The sequence below is a fragment of the Equus asinus genome, chromosome 3 (genome assembly GCF_041296235.1).
Source record: "Equus asinus isolate D_3611 breed Donkey chromosome 3, EquAss-T2T_v2, whole genome shotgun sequence".
Classification (NCBI taxonomy): Eukaryota; Metazoa; Chordata; class Mammalia; order Perissodactyla; family Equidae; genus Equus; species Equus asinus.
The window spans coordinates 155,132,980-155,153,310 of NC_091792.1; the positions used below are offsets into that span (position 1 = coordinate 155,132,980).

Genomic DNA, 20,331 nt, shown 5'->3' on the forward strand with positions numbered 1-20,331 from the left:
CTGGAGAGGGAGCCAAGATGACACAGGAGCAGTGCCCTGATGGGAACCGGGGTGCAGAGAGGACTGGAAGTCCCCATCCAGACAGACGGCTCACAAGTAACTGAGGCCAGCAGCCCAGCGGGAGGATCCAGTTTCCTTCCCGGCTCATTCTCCTTGGGCCGGGGGCACGTTCCCGCATGGGGCGCGGGCCAGGCTGAACCTGCGTCCCCCCTGCTGCGGGACAAGTTCTGCTCAATGACCTGGGCCGGGTGGAATCGGGACACGAGGCTCTGCTTCTCGGACTCGCCACAGTGTTGGAGGGAGCAGGTGTCTGCGTGTTGAAAAGGCTCTACAGGGGACTGTGGTGACAGCCAGCCTTGGGACTTGAGCGTCCCTGATAGATTGTTCTGGATCTGTGTCTTTTGGGACTGGCATTTTCCACTGGCATCTACTGGGGGTGTCCTTCCTGGAGAACATAGCTGGGAGGGCCAGGGGCTTGGCTGTATCCGACTGCCCTCAGCTAAAGCTGGAGAAGGGGTGGTGTGAGCACGCACACAAGTCCCCTCCTCCCTCCTTCTTGCGTGTGTGTCGAGTACGTATCACACGCAGACGCTGGGCTCTCTACACAGGGCTCTTACTCTAAGATCTCACCGAATGCTTCCAGAAACCCCATGGGGTAGATACTGTTAGATGCCCATTTACCAGCAGGAAAATGGGGTACAGAGATGTTCTTCATCCTGCCCAAGGGCACGCCCTCTCTTCATTTCTATCTTCAGCCTATATTTATTAAGTGCCTCCTACCGTGCGCCTGGCTGGGTGCTGGGAGCACAGTGTGGGACAGGTCCTGCCCTTGGAGCTTTTATTCTGGTGGAGGACCGGCTGCGAGCAGACACAGATCCTGAGGATGTGGACACCGCTGAGTGTCAGGAAGAGGAGACATAGAGTGACTGTGAAGGCCTGGGGCCACCTCTTCCAGGGGGTTGTCACAGGGCTCATGTGCCTGGGATCTAAAGAGGATGGGCCAGCTCAGCCAAGGGGCCTGGTGAGGACCTGCTGCAGGCCAGGCTTGTGCTGAGGACATAGACGGCTGGGCCTGCTGACCCCAAGGCCCAGAGGGGGCCCCGTGGGAAGGGCTGATGGGCACAGGAGCTTGTGGCATGCAGGCAGGTAGGGGACCCGAGGGCAGGCGCCCCTGCAGGGGCTGTGGAAGAGAGGAAGGCTCCTCCTGTGGGCTGGGGAGGATGCTAGGTTTCTGCTTTTTTTTAAACCATGAAGTTATCCTGTGTATTATAGAAAAGTTTTAAACATAAGGGGGCGACTGGCCCAGACGCAGCCACACTTTTACATTTGAGGGTTCCTTGTAGAGACCGTGCGCGCACACATTCTCACAGTGGACCCGCTGTGAGTAAGGCTGAAGGGCGCCGACAGTGCCAGGGGCTGTTCAGAGCACGCTTGCGTGATCACCTCACCACTCTGATGATCATTTCATTTTACAGCTGAGGGACGAGGCGCAGGGAGGGTCGGTGACCTCCTCAAGACCACCGGCAGGTGACATGCAGTTCTGTCAGAGTCCTCCTACATAACGGCCCGACGGGCCTGGGTGGCAGCTTCCCGGGGAGCCCCTCCCCATCCTCACTCACATGCAGCTCCATGTGCCCTCAGGTGGCTTCCTTGCCCCTGGTTCTCGCCCACCACCAGGCCCCCATGGGGCCTCCCCGGCGTTTTCTCACAGCCTTGTTGTGTGGGCGGCCTTGGCATCGGTAACATCTCTCTTCCGTGGCCTGGGCACCTGTGGGCAGGGCTGTTCCGTCCCTGGAGGCCCTGTCCCCATCTGGAGCAGTCATTCACGGCTCAGCAGGTGTTGGCTGCCTCAGGAGGCCCTGGGACCCTGTGCTGGCGAGGAGCAGGTGCAGTGCAGGCTGGAGAGGAGGGCAGCCGCCGGCTTGGTGGCCAGGGGCCAAGGCGCCCTGCAGGGCCTGACGGGCTGGCCAGGGAGGCATGCTGCACGGCTGCCTGGCTGCACGAAGTGTCTGCCTGTGCAGCTGTGGCCGGGCTCAGGATGCTGAGGGGAAGAGGGCATCACTTCAGCGGTGGCCTTTTTTGGCTTTTTATCTTTTCTGTCCACTGTGTAACCTTGGACACATCCTGGCTTCTTACCTGAGCTGGCCTACATTGACTTTAGTCCGCATAGCAACCCCAGAGGTGTGACTCCTTAGCCCCATTTTATAGACGAGGGAACCGAGGCTCAGAGGGAAAGCGGACTCCGGTGAACTCAGCCTGTGACGTGGGCCAGGCTCCTACCAGCCTCAGCCTCAGCCTCTGACACGCTGCAGAGCAGCAGCGCTGGGCAATCAACACATGCGCCCCTCCATCATTTCTCTTCTGGAAATAGCTCCTTGTGCTCCCAGGGGGCTGGCAGGTATTTCTCATCTTTATCTTTCAGGGTTTGATGAGCTGGTAGGAAGAAGAACCAGTGCTCCAGAGGCAGGGCGGTGTAGGGCTGAGGGGAAAGCACGCATCTATTATTTTCCCTCTTGCTAAACCGGTGGCAGTGAGTCACTGTCTCTGAGGAGGGGCAGTAGCTACAGCAATGCCAACAGGGGAATAGCCACGGCCCCCGCCTGGGCCCCAGGCCCCGACCTGGGGAAGAGGCATATGGATTTGCAGCCAGGATCGACTTGTTTGTAAACCTCTGCAAGATCCCAGTGCTCTTGAAAGCCCCCTCCCCCGAACCAAGTCCCAGCCTTTACCACCCGCCATCTTCCAGATCCAGCAGTGACAAAACAGCTGCTCTGTGGGCCAGGTGCTGGACCAGGCACACACCATCACTGACCACGCTCAATGGCACTGCCTTCCCTCGGCCGAGAGGCCAGACCTGCCCCTTCCTAGTGCTGGATTTGCTGAGTGAAGGCCACAGGCAGGTCCCCAGGGGCTGGTAGGGCCGCTGGCCCGGGCTGTGGCCTGTTCCTCTTAGTATTCCTGGTGCCTGGCACAGACCTGGCACAAGCGGCTTCTAAACCTGATGGGCAGCCTACCTGTGAGAGAGCCTGTGCCCCTGTTAACTTCACACTCCTTTTCCTGGACACAAGGCCGCTGTCCCCTGTGAGAACCATCTGCCTGGAGAAGGAGCTTGCTCACTTAGAGACAGAACAAGACCCTCAGGTTACACTCAGTCAGCCATTAACTCTGCTAATGGGATCTTTTCCACAACTGAGATGTTGTCCCTTCTCTCTCTCCACAAATCACATGTTCAGCCCTGTCACTGTTCCTGAGACTAGGCAGCAGCCAGGCAGTGTCAAATGGGTCCGCACATGGGTGGGGCCTTTGGGTTCAGAGGGTGATGTTACACCCTGATGCCCACCAAGGGCGTCATACAGACGGCAGGTTCACCCAGTTCTAGTCACAGCAGCTCCTATGGGGTGGGCCTCTCAGGCTCCCTGAGCGCCACAGAGGAGCTGCCTAGCACCCTGAGGGCACTGAGGCTGAGCCAGCGCTGCAGCGGGCTGTGGAGCCCAGCAGGGGCCAGGATGCAGGAGCTGAGGCTCACTCCAGAGGCCCTGCGCGCTGGAGCTGGCACTTGGTAAACACTGGCTGAATTTAAGACTGTTGGTGGTTGATTCCAGAAAAGAGCAGTTCTGCCCTGTTCGCCCCTGGGGTGGAGCTCATCACCTTGGTTTCTCACTGTCCTGTCTTTGAGTTGAGCGGCAGCCTCAGGGGTGACACGGTTTGGGGTCTGGAGCACTCTGATTAGGAGGCCCCGGCTGGAGTCTGGTTCTTATGCTCACCTGGGGGAGCCTGGAGCATTGCTTCAGCTCCCTGGGTCCCACGTGGCCCGTCTATGAGATGGGACTGACGGAAGCCACCTCACAGCGAGAATGTGCATGGCAGGCACTGGGCGACCTGCCGCTACGAGGAGGTCAGAGGAGGAAGACAGCAGCCTGGGCGGCAGAACCCGGTCCTTTTCCTTTGCTGCCGGCGGGGGTAGGGGGGAGGGCAGGCGGGCCCAGGATCTGCAGGAAGGCTTCAAGGAGCAGCCCCTTAACTGGGGCGCAGAGCTAAGTGCCTTGAGCTTCAGAGATTGAAGAAAACCTGAGCTCAGGCACAGATGACTCCCAGCGGAGGTTCCCTGGGGACGTCCACGTCCCCGGCGCAGCAGCCCCCACAGGCCATCCTAGCGATGGTCTGAGGTGCCTGGAGACATCAGCAAAGATCTTGTCAGGTTCTCCACCCTGTGCCCGCCCTAGGGGGGTAAACAGATGCTCGGAGCAGCTGTAGTGGAAACTCAAGGGTTTCTCGCTGAGCCCCAGGAGCTGGCTGGAGTGCTGTGGATGGTGCACCGGCTTCAGATCCTGGCTCTGCACTTGCCAGCAAAGTGGCCTTGGCCGAGATGCTGCAAGAGCTTCGGGATCCCCTGGGAGACGGTTAAAAATACAGACTGCCACGGCACAGATGTGCTGAGTCAGACTCTGAGGGGTGGGGCTAAGAATCTGGGTTTTAAAACTCTTCCAGGTGACTGTGCAGGTGGCTGCGGCCTGGGCCCGGTCTTAACTGCAGTGTCACTTCACTATCTGAGGAGACCTTGACATTCATGCCACGCTTTGGTTGCTTCCACAAGATGGCAGGTTTATTTCTCTGTCATCTTAAAGCCCCAGCTGAAAGGCAGTGGTGCCCGTGAGGTCCTCCTGGAGCCCAATTCAATCCTGTCTTGGGCTGCCCTGCCAGCCCCGAGTGCTGCCCTTCTCTGGGCAGTCAGCCGGTGAGCAGGGGCCACAGGAGCAGTGGAGGGCAGGTGCTGCCCTTTAAAGGCCCAGCCCAGAACCTGTTCCTGTCATATCCACTCGCATCCCATTGACCATACTTAGTCCCAGGGCCTCACCGGGCTACAAGGAGCGCTGAGAAATGTGGTGTTTAGCTGGGTACCACGGGCCCACTTCACTCCGGGAGGACACGTGGTGGAAGACGGTTCCCAGCCCCACCGTGCCTTCCTGTGGGCTCGGTGAACGTGCTGAGACAGTGTGCTCCAAGCAGCTGGTGGGCGGTGGCTCCTGGATTGACAAGGAGAGGCAGCCCTGGGCCCCAGGCCCCTTATAGGCTGAGAACTATGGACTGAGCCCTCCCCAAACGCCCCTACAACAGAATTCCACGTGTAACCTCAGGGATTTCCAGTCATCTGAACCCCACCTCCCCAAGGCTGTTCCATGGCCTTTGAGGACAGGCCTCTTCCTTAGGGGACAGCTGGCTGCCTGGGACACCCCACCCCCACAGGCAGTCTTGGTCTTCAGTGACTTCCTGCTGCACCCTGGATCACAAGGTCACCCTCATACTCCCTGACAGGACCCTGCAGGTGGTGTGTGGCCTGACCCCCTGACCCTTTCCTTCTTTTTCTGGCATTCCCACCGCGCTCCCACTCCTCTGTTCTGGCCACTGGCCTGCCTTCAGTCTCCTGCCCCAGGCCTGTCTCCTTTGCCCTCCCTCCCGCTCAGCTGGCTGAGGCCTAGGAAGGAGCCAGCTCACTGGAAGCCTTTCTGACTTCCTTTCCTTCACTAGTTGAGTATGTTGTTTCTGGTGGGCACGTCAAAAGCTTCATCCTAGGAGATTTAAAATGGCTAGCGTAAGATCCTCAGTGAGGTAGGAAGGCCTGTTGTCCCATCACACACATGGCCTTGGAGCCCAAGTGCCCCTCCATCATGGCCTGGTTAAACATGTCTCTTCTGCTATGATCTAATCGGTGGCTGTGCCCTGGGGGCCAGATCCATGCCCAGTTTTGCTTATCTGTGTCTCTCCTCCGAGCCCAGGGAAGGTGCTCAGTAAGCACGTCGGGTGTTAAGTGGACACGCGGTATCCCTCCTCATCGAGGGGTGCGCCTCAGCGGCCTCTTGTCTTTCAGAGCACCCAGTGCATTCCAGAAGGCTTGGAGAGCTACTATGCGGAGCAAGACTCCAACGCCCGGGAGAAATTTTACACCGTCATAAACCACTACAACCTGGCCAAGCAGAGCATCACCCGCTCGGTGTCGCCGTGGATGTCCGTTCTGTCGGAAGAGAAGCTGTCGGAACAGGAGACGGAAGCTGCGGAGAAGTCGGCCTAGCGAGATGGGCAGGTTCCTTACAATGTGTCACTTGAAGGTAACAAAGGGACTTTGAGGGACATTTCATTAAATATAATTATGATAATTTAGAGGTTATCATTTATGGTGCAACTGCTTCTGTTTGCTAATGCTGCTTTGCAAATAAAACTTGCTGCAGACCCCCCATGGGCATACAATCAAGTGCATATCAGCATTGCTTAAAGAGCTCCGACACCGTCTTTCATGTTAAGGAATCTTAATTTAGCGACTTTACTGGGATTTATTGGATGCTCTCAAAAAACAAATTACAATGGATACGCAAGGGGTTCGGACTTCAGATAAATAATGCATTTTGTGATACTGATTTTTTAAAAGCGACCTTGCTGTTTGCAAACCTGCCTCCATAGCCATATCTAGAGTGACCCCTTGCTTTGCTCAGAGCGAGCAGCACTTCACGTCTCTTCCACCCGCCATCAGATGGCCACAGTGCCGATCGCCAAGACGCGCTGTAGTGAGTGGGGTCAAGAAGGAAGGGGAAATGACTTTGGGTGGCAGATGCCGCCTCTCCTCCCTGTGCTCATCCCTAAGTGTGCAAGTGCACTGCCACAAGGCACACTCAGGTGGTTCTATTACCACTGTCGACAGAACGCACTCAGTTGCCTCTGGCGTTGGCATCTTGGTACGGAGGGCTCCACTGGGTAGAGAGGCTGTTTCACTCGAGTGCATGCAGACTCTGTCAAAAAGCATGTGAGCTGCAGGGACTCTGGAGAGACAGGACCCCGGGGTCTAGGCTGCGGAACTGCCCTCCCTGTAGGTAGTCCGTCTGCTCTGTGACGTGCTGAATAGGAATGAAACCCCACTGGCCCTTTTGTTCACTTGATTATGAATAAATCTGCACCAATAGCCCTGTTAGCAAGTCAGTTTTTAAAGAATTAGCTGGATGGGAAAAGTGAAAATGTAATTGCTGGTCAGATAAAACCGATATAACTGCTTTGCTGTCAACAGGCAGGAAAGGCTGGTGGGGGGCTGGAGTGGCACCTTTCAAATCCAATTATGACATTTCAAGTCACAATCTTTGTAAGAAAATTATGTTTCAACCTGAACCTTGACATTAAAGTATATGTTTACAAAATTGCCAGTTAGATAAACTAAGTGTGTAAGACAGTTAAGTAGAAAGATTCACAGACATTTTCTTCCATGTTATTTGAATGTGTTGTTTCTGGTGGATATGTCAAAAGTTTCACTGTTTTTTAGTAGATCAAAAATAAATGATAAATAGTGTAAGATCTGTTGTGAACAAGCATGGTGATCATTTTCAGCTCCATTACTATTTCCTGAAATGTGCTTCTGAAACGTAAACTATATTTTATTATCAAGGGTGTTTTGAAACAATGACTGTGAGCTCAGAGCAGTGGGTGTGCACTGTGGAGTCGTGTGCTGTGACGGAGGCCGTGAAGCTGTGGGGAATGTATAGAGCAATAACTTCATGCCAGAACTCTTCGGCATAGATAGATCTGTAGACGAAGCTGAGCCCATGTAAACACAGTGCCAAGGCCACCCCCATTTGTCTGTTCTAGTAGACGTGTACTTTATTGACTGTAAATTCATTCACATGTAACTTTTGACATTTTCACTCTGTGCGAATAAAGAACACAAGGATCCCTGTGGCTGCCCGGTGGACTGTCTGTACAGCACATGCTGTTCGCGAGAAGCAGTGCAGAATCCGCACCCGTGTGAGGCAGGGCCCCGAGGACACCAGAATGCTCTCTGCACACATGTGGCTGCAGATGCCTAGTGCTTCCAACTACAAAAAGACATTTCTGTTTATGTTTCCTAGAGGGTCAGATGCACAGGCCCCAGAGCAGCAGGCCCAGCTCCTTCTCTGAAGAAAAGCTCCTCGGGTCCCCGTGGCAGGAAGTCAGGCCTCCCACACCCCCTGCCTGCCCTGTGGGGAAAGTGTCCGGGGCAGCACCTCTGGGAGGACCAGGCCTGGCGCCTTGCTAAATGCCCCAGGGTCTGTCCCCACACTTCTTCCCCAACAGGAGGCAAGCAGGCGTCCACTGACTTTCTAAACTTGGAGCCAGTGACAATATGTTAAGTGGCTGTAACCGTATTTAGTAGATTACCAAGGCAAAGGTGAGTTTTATTTTCTACTTGGCTCAGGCAGACAAGAAGCCACAGGAAACAAAGAAGCGATCGTTTGTTGTGAGACGTTATTAGCCAGGGCTCTTCCCTGAAGCCACCAGGCGGGAAAGGCTGGTGCCTTCCTGTGGGCCCTGGACAGCTGGCGGAGCGGGAGGCGGCCTCCCGTTCAGGTGCAGGTACCAACGAGCGCCTCTCCGTGTCATCCATCTGGCCTCAGGAATGCCGCCACAGAGTACTTTCAGTTCGCGGTGTTTTCTTTCTCAGCTACTAAATAGTCTTCAAAGCACAGGTTGGGGCATCCCTTTGATGACAGGACATGTCTGTCCCAGCCCCCCTCCCTAAATGGCTCTGTGATAAAATCTGGTCACAACCACACTCTGGGGCTAGAGACACACAGCAGCGCCCTGTTGGCCAGAAGTGACCAGGTGGAAGTTCCTGTAGCGCACCCACCGCCCGAGGCCAGCAGGCACGACATCCCAGCCTAGCTGTCGTACCAGTCGAGGAAGAGCAAGGAGAAGGAGCACATCACCAGGAAGAAGAGGACCCACACTCGGAAGCCGGCGTTGTTTTTAATGGCCTGGGGTGGGGGACAGGAGCACAGGTATTTTTACCACATAGGATTTGGGTTTACAAGGCCCTCAAATGCTTTATCTGTTTGCATGCACTCTCCTTATCTTGGTGTGTATTGCTTGACCCTAAGCTTACCTTGAATACATGGCTTAATAAGCAAAACCACAAAGTGGGTTTAAAACCCATCAGAAGATAAACAGGTTGTATTTCCCTCACTGGTTAGCCAGTATTCAGAGGTCTTGCACAATTCCCCGGGAAACACGACACTCCAGAAATGGCGCGTGTGTGCCCCAGGGTTAAAACCACCCGCTTAGGCTTGGAGCTTAGGCTTGGAGCACTGCGTCTACCCTGCCTGGTGTTCCCAGCAACGCGCTGGCAGGGGCGCCCAGGAACACTCCATGTCAACCTAAGGACCACACTCAGAAGACATGCCCTCAACACAGACGACTCCGTAAACAGCAGCCAGAGCGCTGGCTCTGGGCGGGGCTCCAACAAGCTTCTCCAGTGGGGCCAACCCCTGGAGTTAGGGAGCTGGTCTGACCCTTGCTGAGAGCGACCCCACGTGCCCCAGAGGGCTCCTGTGGAGGGGGCAAGCCATTGCCTTGGTAACAGTGGGGCCCTGGGCTTGGCGGGGACGGAATGTGACCATCCAGTGCACGGCTGTGAGACCAGCCTGCCAGTGAAGCAAATGCTACTGCCTGGACTCAGTGCCACGCCAAGTCAGACTCGGGGGCCCAAAGAGTACCCACCTCTCTGATGTCTTCGTTGCCCTCCTTTATGTTCTCAGTTGCCCCTACAACTAATTGGTGAATGCTGTCAATCTCAGCTTCCTGTGGAAGAAAAGAGTGGCAGATAAACACAGCCACCTCCTCCTCCCCAAGCATACATCATGATAAACTGGTAACTGCCACTTACTAAGGGCCCAGGGCTTTATACACATGAACCCAGGAATCCTCACGGCACCCCAGAGGGTAGGCAGCACCCCCATTTTCCAAAAAGGAAACTTAAGGTTCAGAGAAGTTTAATAACTTGCCCAAAGTCACACAGCAACCAAGTGGCAGGACTGGGATTGGACCCCAGGGCCCCTTCCACCCCAGCTGCTGCCTCTGCTGTGCCACTCGCCGGACAGTAAGGGACAAACACATAAGAGCTGGTGGTTACAGAGCAGCCACCACATGCCCAGGGCTTTCCCTCCAGTCTCTCCTTTATTCCTCATGAAGTACAGAGAAGGCAGCTTCAGAGCACAAGTGCTGTCAAACACACATGCTGGCTTCAGCAAAGTGCTCTGGGTTTCACTATCGTATCTCTAAAGAAAAAGCTAAAATCTAAAAAGCAAAAGGGAATGCAGGATGCTTCCAAAAAATGTTACTCCAGATACTTAGAAAGCTTCAGAACTGCAGGATCCTGGTCCGGCACGTGGAACATCCGGCTAATAAGCACCCGCCACTCCACACGGGAGTCAACAATGCCAGGCGGGCCTCAGGAGCAGGGGTCTCTCCCCTTGCGTTAGGCGGGGGGAGGAGCGGGGGGAGGGAGGGAGAAATGCACGCTAGTGCGGGTTTCAGAGAAACCTGACCAACAGAACTGGAGAGGAAGGCAGGCTCTCCAGCCCGACTCCTCGCAATGAATGTTACGTGGTCCAAGGACACAGGCCAGCGATTGCTTTGCTCTAGAATCGCCTGTCTGGAGAATCTCACAGTGGGTGCTAACTGAGCACTGCCAGTGTTCTATGAGAGAAGCCAGCATGAACAACCCTTCAACACAGATGGACAGGGCAAGACAGACCCAGCTTTTCTGGGGTCCTAGAAACTCCTGAGAAGCCAGGCAAGGCCCGAGCGCACGCTCTGCGAATCCCTCCCCAGGCGGAGCCCGAGCGGCTGGGGTGTGGAGAAGCTGGGCTGTGGGGTGAGCGGCTCCTTTCTGCCACCTCGGGCACACAGCCAGGACTCTGGAATAGCTGCTTCCGAACTGAATCAACTTCCTGACCAAGAACCAGCTGTCAATGGCCACCGGTACTCCTTCCTCAGCAGCTGGGCTGGGCGCAGGAGCGCCAGGACCGGGGCAATGCTGACTTTTACTGCATTTTGCCAACTGAGACCTCAGCGTTTCACTGCACGTAAGGTACACAGCGGTGAAGTCCCCTTTGCCAGCGGCTACTGGCTGTGCTGGGGACACAGTGCATCACCCACATCTGTCGCAGCCACACCTAGAAGTCACAGAGTTCCCACGTACTGAGCCTGCTGGGTACCAGGAGTGGGTCAGGCACTTCCTGTTCCCTGGCTCTGAGAGTGAGGCAGGGGACACCTGCCACATTTTGGAGCAGGGAGCGGGGCTCAGGAGAGCCCCAGGTCACACGATGTGTGCTGGGGAGCCCCGCTCAGAGCAGTCTGTCGGACTTGCCCTGGCCTCTGAGCTCTTTCTACCATGCTGAGCTGCCTCTGCAAACAAGTCGTGCGATCTAAGAGGGAGTCTGAAGGGTTGTGTGTCAGGCGGCTGAACTGACGGCCATCAGGCTTCGAGGTGAAGCCTCAGCACACTGCTTCAGCGTGCTCTTACACATGGCAGCTCACATGAACCTAACCTTCCAAATCGTCGTTAGACTACGTGCCTAATTTACAGTGATTTGACTCCGGCTGTGTGGTTTAGGGGCGTTCTGTGAGTGGAGTATCTTAAGCCAACTAGCCAGTTTAACACAGTGGAGAAAAGTGATTTTGTCTTTCAAACCCTTCCACAGTCTGTGGATGCTTAAAAAAGGGCAAATTTATCAGGTCTCTAAAAATTTTGCCAGTGACCGGCTGAAAGACTTTCAGAACGGCAGGCAGGGAGAAACAACATGAAAATCCACCTAAGAGAACAATGATGGTTCCTGCGAGAACACGACACCCAACGTGGCACGGGCCTGGCATTTGAAAAGCTACTCCCCATCAGACCTTGTGCCGGGCTCTTGCCATGGGTTATGGCTGAACCTTCCAACAGCCCTGCAAGGGCCCCTCCTTTTTACAGATGGGAAAGCCGTGCTCAGAGAGGCTGCCCAGCTTACCTGAAGGCATCCAGACCCTGATCTGCCAGAACCTCCTCTGTGTGCCACTGCACAGGTTGGCTGTGGGCCCAGCCTGGCCGGCCAGCAGCTCCCATGTGCAGAGCTCCCCAGACACAAAGCCCTCTCAGGGGGTGACTGGCTCTCCCCCGAGACACTCTGTGCGTGCACACTGGCCAGCGGCACCCACTCTGGGAGCGCAGGACAGAGGCCAGGCGACCTCAGGAGAAGTGCCCTGAGTTCTTTGGATAGTCCTCTTAAGCTAAAACTTAAAAACTGTTTTTTCTTACCTGTTGTAAAACCTTTTCTGTGAATATCTCTTGGAGTCTGGAAATTTCAACCACTTTCCCTTCAATTTGCCTTCATTAAAAAAATAGATTACATATTAACTATTAGTACTTGGTAATCTTAACAGAAATGTCACACATTTCTAAAGAAATTGTCTCTTCTAAATACGAGGGAAGGGGACACCATGTCATCCGTGAGAGAGGGAGTGGACACCAGGTCATCTGTGAGAGAGGGAGGGACAGCATGTCATCTGTAAGAGAGGGAGGGGACACCATGTCATCCGAGAGAGAGGGAGGGACACCATGTCGTCCGAGAGAGAGGGAGGAGACACCAGGTCATCTGTGAGAGAGGGAGGGACAGCATGTCATCTGTAAGAGAGGGAGGGGACACCATGTCATCCGAGAGAGGGAGGGGACAACACGTCATCCGTGAGAGAGGGAGTGGACACCAGGTCATCTGTGAGAGAGGGAGGGACACCATGTCAGCCGTGAGAGGGGGAGGGGACACCATGTCATCCGTGAGAGGGAGTGGACACCAGGTCATCCGTGAGAGAGGGAGGGACACCGTGTCATCCGTGAGAGGGAGTGGACACCAGGTCATCCGTGAGAGAGGGAGGGACACCGTGTCATCCATGAGAGAGGGAGGGGACGCTATGTCACCTGAGAGAGAGAGGGACACCAGGTCATCCGAGAGAGGGGGAGGGGACTCCAGGTCAGCCATGAGAGAGGAAGGGGACTCCACGTCAGCTGTCACAAAGGCAGAGGACTCCAGGTCAGGCTCAGGGAAGGCAGAGACGGGCAGAGGGAGGTTCACCCTGCTTCCCATTCCCCTGTAATGTCTCCCAGCTTCGTGAGGTGCACTGGACTGTTTGGAAATGTGCCCTCCCACGTGAGCCGACCCTCAGTGCCCCGGCCTTCTGGGTCAGTGCGTGGGGCCAGAAGCACACGGCCCCATCCCAGTCTCCTAATAGTAAGGCCTGTGCCTAGCCTACTAACCACAGTAACACGTGGTGGGGATGCAAAAGAAAACCTCTGAATATGGTGATGACCCAACTTTGTCACTGCTCAGTAGGTTAACAGAAAGAGTTTATTTATCACTCACCCACACTCTACCAAAACAAAAAACTCTTCTGATTCCCTTGGAAAATAGATCTAGCTTCAGCAACTGAGTGTCTGAGCTTTTCTCTGTTTTCGGGGCAGCATGGATGCCCCTGGGGGTTAGTGAGGGGGTGGTGTATGGCCAGAAACAGACGAGGGACAGGGCTGAAGTTAACCACTGTCCCAGCACAGGCAGCGGCAGAAGTGGCAGGAGGTGAGAGGCTGTGGGACAGTGAACAGAGCTGAGCCCAGGAGGGAGCGGAGGTGCTCCCCGGTATGTGAAGGCGGGCCTCAACTCCTTCCAGACCACATAAGGAGAGGAGGAAAGGAGACTTGGCAGGAAGAGCCAAGTGGAGCTGCGCTGGGGACAGTGAGAGCCAAGTCTCAGAGGAAGGTCTAGGAGGCCCCCTTGGAGGGCAAAGGCCACAGAAGCCCTGGGGGTAGCTGTCAGAGGGCAACATCTCTACTCAGTCTCAGGGCTGTGTGGGTGCAACATCAGGAGTCCTTCTCTCTTGGGAAGTGCCCACGATGCAACAAGGGTTTCAGTGCTCTGCAAAGGCCCAGGCCTTCCTTTCAGAACGCTCCAGACATTCCCAGGGAAACAGGCCCCTGAATGATCTCCCTGGAGGGCCAGCGATGGTACACATGTGTGGCCACGGCCACTTGCCTTGTGTGTTGCTGATCCCTTTGGTGAGGAGGTGACCGGCCCAGTGGAGCCATTTGCAGGAGCAGGTTTCCCCTTGTCAGCTGTCACAAGGTCCCCCATTTCATCTTAGAGGAGTAAATGTGAACAGCCACCTAACTGGTGGTGGTCATTATATCTGGTGATCCATCTGCAGTCACTAAGTGACCCTTTTGGGTGGAGCAGCACCTGGAAGCCTCGTAGCAGCAGGCAGGGGCTTACCTCCTACAGGCCCACAGGTTGAAGGGAGTCTGTGAACTTGGGCAGCATCCCCACACCCCCTCCATGGCTCAGGGGCACTGCATTTGGCCCAATGCATGTGGATGCCTGGGCACCAAAGTAAATTAAAGAAGTTCCTAGTTTCTAGAAAAGTTGCAAACTAGGCCATCAGCTCACAAAGGAACTACATACATACCTCACTTCGTCAAACAGGCTGTTCATTTCACCGATGAGGCGCTGATTTTCCTGTTCAAACTGGGGAAACAAACACATTAAGGATAACATCAGACTGCACTTCAGTCTCAAAAGCGATGCAGCCAAAGGCAAGTGTGCAGCAAGCTGTCTGTACAGAAATCTCTGATCCATCCTCCGGGAGGCACCACTGAGTCCCTATTCCAGCACGGAGCAACATGGCGTTGCTGGAAGGCCCTGAGCAGTGGTGTGACATTATCCCTGCTTCAGGAAGAAAATGAAAATGCGACGGACAGCTGGGCTGCCTGTGGCTTGACTTTTCCCTCCCATTCATTTGAGCTGCAACTATGCAAGCCGACTATGATGATGGATGGAGAGCACAGGGAGCGTGGGTCGGCCTCAGTTATCCTTCTTGCCCTCTCCTCTGGGCTCCCACGGGCCTTTGCTTCCTGCCTCTGGCACCTTGACCTTTAAACGGAGCAGTGAGGTTGAGTGGCTTTGCTGAGGGCAGGGCAGTGGCAGACTACACTGGGATGCAGTCTGATTTCAGAGCTCTGCCCATGGCCAATCCACAACAGGGACAGGCCCAGGAGCCAGAGAAGCTGCATTCCTAGTGCTCAGGCTGGTGACCAGGCTTCAGGGCGCAATCTGGGTGAAGATGGCCACCCTGCGCCTGACAGCCAGGGAGCTCGTCAGAGCTGAGTTACCTCAGGAGAGAGGTCAGCTGCCCTCCTGGCCATTCTTACTAATTGGATTCTGGCCAAACAAAAGCATGGAGCATCTGAAGCTTCACCACAGTGTGGGCCAGGACAGTCTCCTCCTTCCCCTCATGGACAAGACCAGCAACTCTGTCCTCGTGTGCCCACTCAACTCCCTGAATGCGCAGACAGGCAGGAAGTGTCCTCCATCTCCTGCCCCACATCCCAGAGACCCAGCTCAAATGCCACCTTCTCCATGACACCATCCCTGGCCCAAGCTCAAAGTTCTTTGTCATTTTTCTAATCTTGGCCTAACATCTTCTGAAAACCTCTTAGGATATTAATCACTTGCTGCCTTGTCCCAAACTCTGTGTGACTATGAGCTGCTCGAGGGTGAGAACCATATTGAGCTCAACTTTGAAAAAGCATCATACGGGGCCAGCCCCGTGGCCGAGTGGTCAAGCTCGCATGCTCCACTTTGGCGGCCTGCGGTTTCGCCAGTTTGGATCCTGGACGCAGACATGGCACCGCTCATTGGGCCATGCTGGGGTGGTGTCCCACATGCCACAACTAGAAGGACCCATAACTAAAAGTATACATGTATGTACTGGGGGGCTTTGGGGAGAAAAAGGAAAAATAAAATCTTTAAAAAAAAAAGAAAAAAGCATCATTCATGTTCTTTCTTTCACATCTGTTAAACCTGCAGGCACGCCCATAAATATTTTCTGAGGCATTCTCTGCGCCAGGTGCTGTGTAGAGGAACAAAACAAAGGCAAGCCCTTGCTCTCCAGAGGCTTTGCAAACTGACTGCAGACCTGGTTCTCATTTGCTTAGTAAAGCAACAAAGGAGAAAGAAGGTAATGCTTCTGGAATTCACGATGGCCACCATGGGCCTGCGCGCATCTCACATGCAGCGACTCAACGTTCTCCCTCACCAACCCCGTCTCCCTCCCATTTCCCCAGGGAGCGACCGAGCTGTGCTCTCACCTCTGCACCCACCCATGCTGCTCCCTTTGCTACACCTCCTCACCCCTCCTTGTGTTCCCTAACCCCCACCTCTGCCTTGCTCACTCCACTCACTGGAGACTCAGGGAGCCTCTGTTCCTCTGGGCAGGGCCTCCTCAGCTGTCCTTCTCATCTCCAGCCCCTCCCCTAGGCACTCAGCACCGTGCTCCATGCTCGCACCCTCCATTCCTGTCGGCCAGTTTTACCTGACACGCTTGCTGTACTCATTCCTTCCCTGTCGTCTAAATTCCGCCCCCATACTCTCTCGCTCGCCTTCAATCTGTCGTTCACTTCTTGGTCAAAGTGATCTAAAATGCCAGTCATGCTTACAGATCAGGTCCAAGGAGCAGTGTTCCCCATGACCCCACCACTGCCCGCTTCCGTGGGCATCTCCTGCGATCCCCACCTCAAGTCTGCGCAGGCTGGCTCTCAGCCTAGGATGGCTTTATCTCCCGGCTGGGGAACTCCGAACAGTCCCTCGAAACCCAGCACAGGCACCTTCTCAGTGACCAGACACCTTGAGGCAGATTCAGTCACTTTCTACCGTGCCCTCTCTCTTTCTGAAAAGCTCCCCATACTTGACTCCAGCACTGCACTTCTCACACTGGTGCAGGGGCCCGTCTCCCTCCTGGGGCAGGGTGCTCTTTCTTCTCTGGGCCACGAGCCCAGTGTAGGGCCTGACATTTCTCAGCCCCAGCTGCTTGTCAAAACACAAGAGGCCTCCACTCCATCCCAGACATCCTGGGTCAGAAAAGGGGGGAGGTGGCCAAGCTTCTGGAGTGGGAGAGTGCTGGGCAAGCTCCCTGCAGGCCCACCTCAGCCAGTCAGGCTGCCCTGCTGGCTACTGATGGTACTGCCATGGCCTGTCGAATTATGCATCAAGAAGGCTATTTAAGAGAGGAGAAATTTCACTTTTGAGTTTGAAAGTATCAGTTCTGTTAACTGTCAACTCAGCAGCTACTTAAAAGTCCAGTATTTAAGGAGCAATACAATTACTTCTGCAGGTAGGTGCTAACTGGACTAATTCAGGTCCCACTCGGCTTGTTGGGATTTTTTTGGTGGGGAGAATTTTTTTGAATTTTTCTAATGATGGAACATGGCCCTAACCTTTTAAATCCACAGTCCTTTTACGTTTTTAAACTGTTCCTAAACAAAATTAACTACAGGTTCAAGGTGATTTAGGGACTGGAGCGTTCCTCGGGAACAAAGCTTTCTCTGTGTCCCCGACTTGAGGGCATGTGGCAGTGCGCTGCGTTTCCTTTCAGGCCTCTGGGTAACTGCAGCTTCGCAAGGGCTCCTGTTGGCAGCAGTGAGCACTGGGACCAGATTCTGGCTCCAATTTCCTTCCAACCCATGGGATCCTGATGCCATGGAAGAAATACCCAGTCCCTGGAGGAAGTGGGAGAAACAAATGCCTCAGGGGATCAAGCAGTGATAAGGGCTGAAGAGAGATGTCTGCCAAAGGCAGGAGCTTTAAGGAGAGCAGCCTCCATTCAGAGGACTGCCGTTTTTAAAAAACCACAAGACCTGTCTCCCAAGCCAAGTGCAGGGTAGCCACTTAATGAGATCTGGCAGGGCCCAGGCAGAGGCAATAACGGCCAGGCTGCTGACGACATTCGCTTGCACCAGGTTTCAGGATGGTTTCCGAGGTTGTCTCAATGGCAGACCTCACCCTCACTTCTCATCTGCTGAGGAAGGCAGGGAGCAGCCAATGCTAGGCAGCAGCAGTAGGCGGTGGGTATGCCAGGGGCCTCGTGGGAACTGCTCAGCTGACCCTGGGCCACTCACTGGACTTCAGGGTGGCCTGTCAGCTTCTCTCTGTGAACAGATGTGGTGAGTCTCCTCCTTTCCTGCCTGATTCTGAGGGTGGGGAAGGATGGCTCCTTCACCTTCTAGGCTGAATGACCTTGGGCAGGTAACTTAACCTCTCTGTGCCTCTGTCATCACTAAAATTGGGAAATAATAGTGTTTAATTCATAGAATCATTAGGAGGAAGACATGTGCTAATACATGTAAGTTGCTTACCAAAGTACATGGCACACAGTAAGCCCTCACTAAATGTTAATTATTATTATTCAGTCTCTCGAGTCAGATTCCATATGTGCAAAATGAGTCAGTAAATGCTTTGAAGGCCCCTTCTACTTCTCAGTTTCAAATTCCAGAGGGCCGCTGTGACTCCTGGTCATTTCACTCTCAGGCATGAGAAATGTGTACACAGTGTCGTCTGCTGGGGCTCACTGGCAGTCACAGCAGCTGGTGTCTGTGTCCCCGCAGAGACAAGTACTTCACAAGGTGCAATGCTGAAGGAGAGGCCTCATCTCCACGGTCAGCACCACGGACAGGGGCACCTATAGGCCCTGGGAAGACAAACCCACCATAGTCTATGAAACACTTTGTCCATCGATGTGAGTCACTGAAAAGAGGATGAGGCCTAGAAAATGGGTAAGGTGGGTGAGTAGAGTCCTACAACCGTGACAGTAACCAGCCCGCCACTCTGGGCTCCCTGCCATGGCCCATTTCGCTTCATACTGTTTAGATCTCACACCAAAATACAATACTTTCCCTCAGTGCCAACTAATGCCCCCAGCAGCCTCCCCTTGGCCCCCTAACCACAGTGGTAGGCATCATGTTTAAGAGTCTAGGACTTGGGAGCTCCCTGTAATATGGGGCCAGCAATAGTCCCTACCAAATGGGGTGGCATAAATTAATGAACACTGAAGTGCTTGGAGCAGTACATATAACATACAGTGTGTGTTACATGCATGTTAAGCAATACTATTTAATTGCTTTATTCCATTTGGAAGTCACTCAGACTTTCAATCAGGGGCCCACAAAAGGGTTTATAATCTGGTTTAAAGGATACAAATCTACATTGCGAACACACTGTTACAGAAACTTTTCTAATCTAATCCTCTTTACTACGGTTTTAAAAAGAAAATCACTCCCACAAAAGCCACTGAGGATAAAATGAGGCCCAGAAGTATCTGCACTGCCCAGAGCCAAGAGCAGCTAACTGAACCAGAGACCAGGAACCCACAGGGGCCAGAAGCCATGGGCTTAACCTGGAAAGCAGTCTGCCCCTTGGCTCAAGAGCCCACCACCCAGGCCCTCCCTGGGCTCTGCCAAGTGTGCTCTTTCTGTGCCAAACGCTGTCGCACTCATCTGCAACCCTCACCTTGATCCCAACTCGTGTCACTGTGAACCTGCCAGGGTCTGGACTCCAGCCCTCGCATGGCGCTCAGATTCTACCAACAATTCTTGTGTTCTCAGTGTGTGAGCTGAGCCTGGCCACAGACTGCAGGCCCTGTCAGCTAGCCGCCTTGTGCTTCCAGGGGCCAAGGACACCTTTCATGTGGATTTAAGAACAGAAGTCACATTCATGTCTTTAAAAATTATCGCAAGGAATATATGCAGATGGTTTCACAGGTAAAATGAATGTAGGCTTAGAAAAGGAGGTATTTTCTCAATGTAACCTCAGAAAACAATTTGGCTCCACTTGGCCTGACCACAAAACATCTGCTTATATTAACTCAAAGGCATTAATATACCTGTATCATGAGTTATAAATGGAAGTTTGTTGTGCAAATCATAGAATACTCTGCAACCATTTTGGAACATGTTAACAACTGCTCCTATGGGTGAAATAATGAATTAAATTGCTATTATAGGGCTTAATTCATTATTTTACCCTGAGGAAAAATTCCAGAACAGTGATTATGAATTATGATCACAATTTGCTAAAACACTTTCCAATTTAAAACCAATAGCAGAGTACTTCTTTCTCTTTGTTTTCAGAGTTGAGCCTTTTAGTAAGATTTGGGTTAGACTAAGAAGATATGGTACTTAGCTACTATTCCTAATTAAGAAAGAAGTTAGCTGAACATTAAATAGCTTGTCATAAAAGTACTGAACCTGATGTCCTTTTGCCCAATCCACTTGCAGTAATGCAGTAAAAATCAGGGCGGTCTTGCTAGTTCTGCTAAGTCACTGACACTGCAAAGCCTAAAGGACTAGCATTATTGGGAATGGTCTTTGGCAAGCTTTTAGACAATGATTCAGTTAGGACACTAAGATGAAATGGAAGTGGGATGCATCCATAGTCATTATGGAAAGAAGAGTCTTATGAAATGAACCTTTATTTTTCACATAAATTAGCTGAATCACACCCGCACACGTGCAGTGAAGGCAAGAGAGCACAGGCACAGCAACAGCTTCTCCGTGTGGGGGCCAACACTGGCTGGGCTGTGGATTCTTACTAAGTGAAAGTTCAGTGGGGCTAATTTTCTTGCCACAAATTACACAGACGGTAAGTGATATAAAGAGGATTCATAACCAACTCTGTCTAGTCCCAA

At 53.5% G+C, this 20,331-nt stretch overlaps 2 protein-coding genes across 21 annotated transcripts in view; one reads left to right on the forward strand and one right to left on the reverse strand.

Annotated features, from left to right (window-relative positions):
* NSG1 (neuronal vesicle trafficking associated 1) overlaps positions 1-7,713 on the forward strand; it is a 31,788-nt gene extending 24,075 nt beyond the window's left edge. Inside the window, exon 5 of the mRNA XM_044767848.2 lies at positions 5,867-7,713. Within this exon, the coding sequence (XP_044623783.2) occupies positions 5,867-6,067 (201 nt within the window). The 3' untranslated portion in view covers positions 6,068-7,713. The remainder of the gene's footprint in view (positions 1-5,866) is intronic.
* A 446-nt stretch (positions 7,714-8,159) lies between these two features.
* Positions 8,160-20,331, reverse strand: part of STX18 (syntaxin 18) — a 127,937-nt gene continuing 115,765 nt past the window's right edge. For 19 of the 20 annotated variants that reach the window (XR_011502360.1, XM_044767840.2, XM_070506239.1 and 16 more), the window contains 4 exons: positions 14,281-14,339; positions 12,089-12,158; positions 9,511-9,591; positions 8,160-8,768 (listed from right to left, as the gene is read on the reverse strand). Coding sequence is in view for 19 of the 20 variants with exons in the window: in XM_044767840.2 (XP_044623775.1) it covers positions 8,673-8,768; positions 9,511-9,591; positions 12,089-12,158; positions 14,281-14,339 (306 nt within the window). In the remaining variant the exon portion in view is untranslated. The remainder of the gene's footprint in view (positions 8,769-9,510; positions 9,592-12,088; positions 12,159-14,280; positions 14,340-20,331) is intronic. The other variant, XM_044767845.2, reaches the window with a different exon arrangement.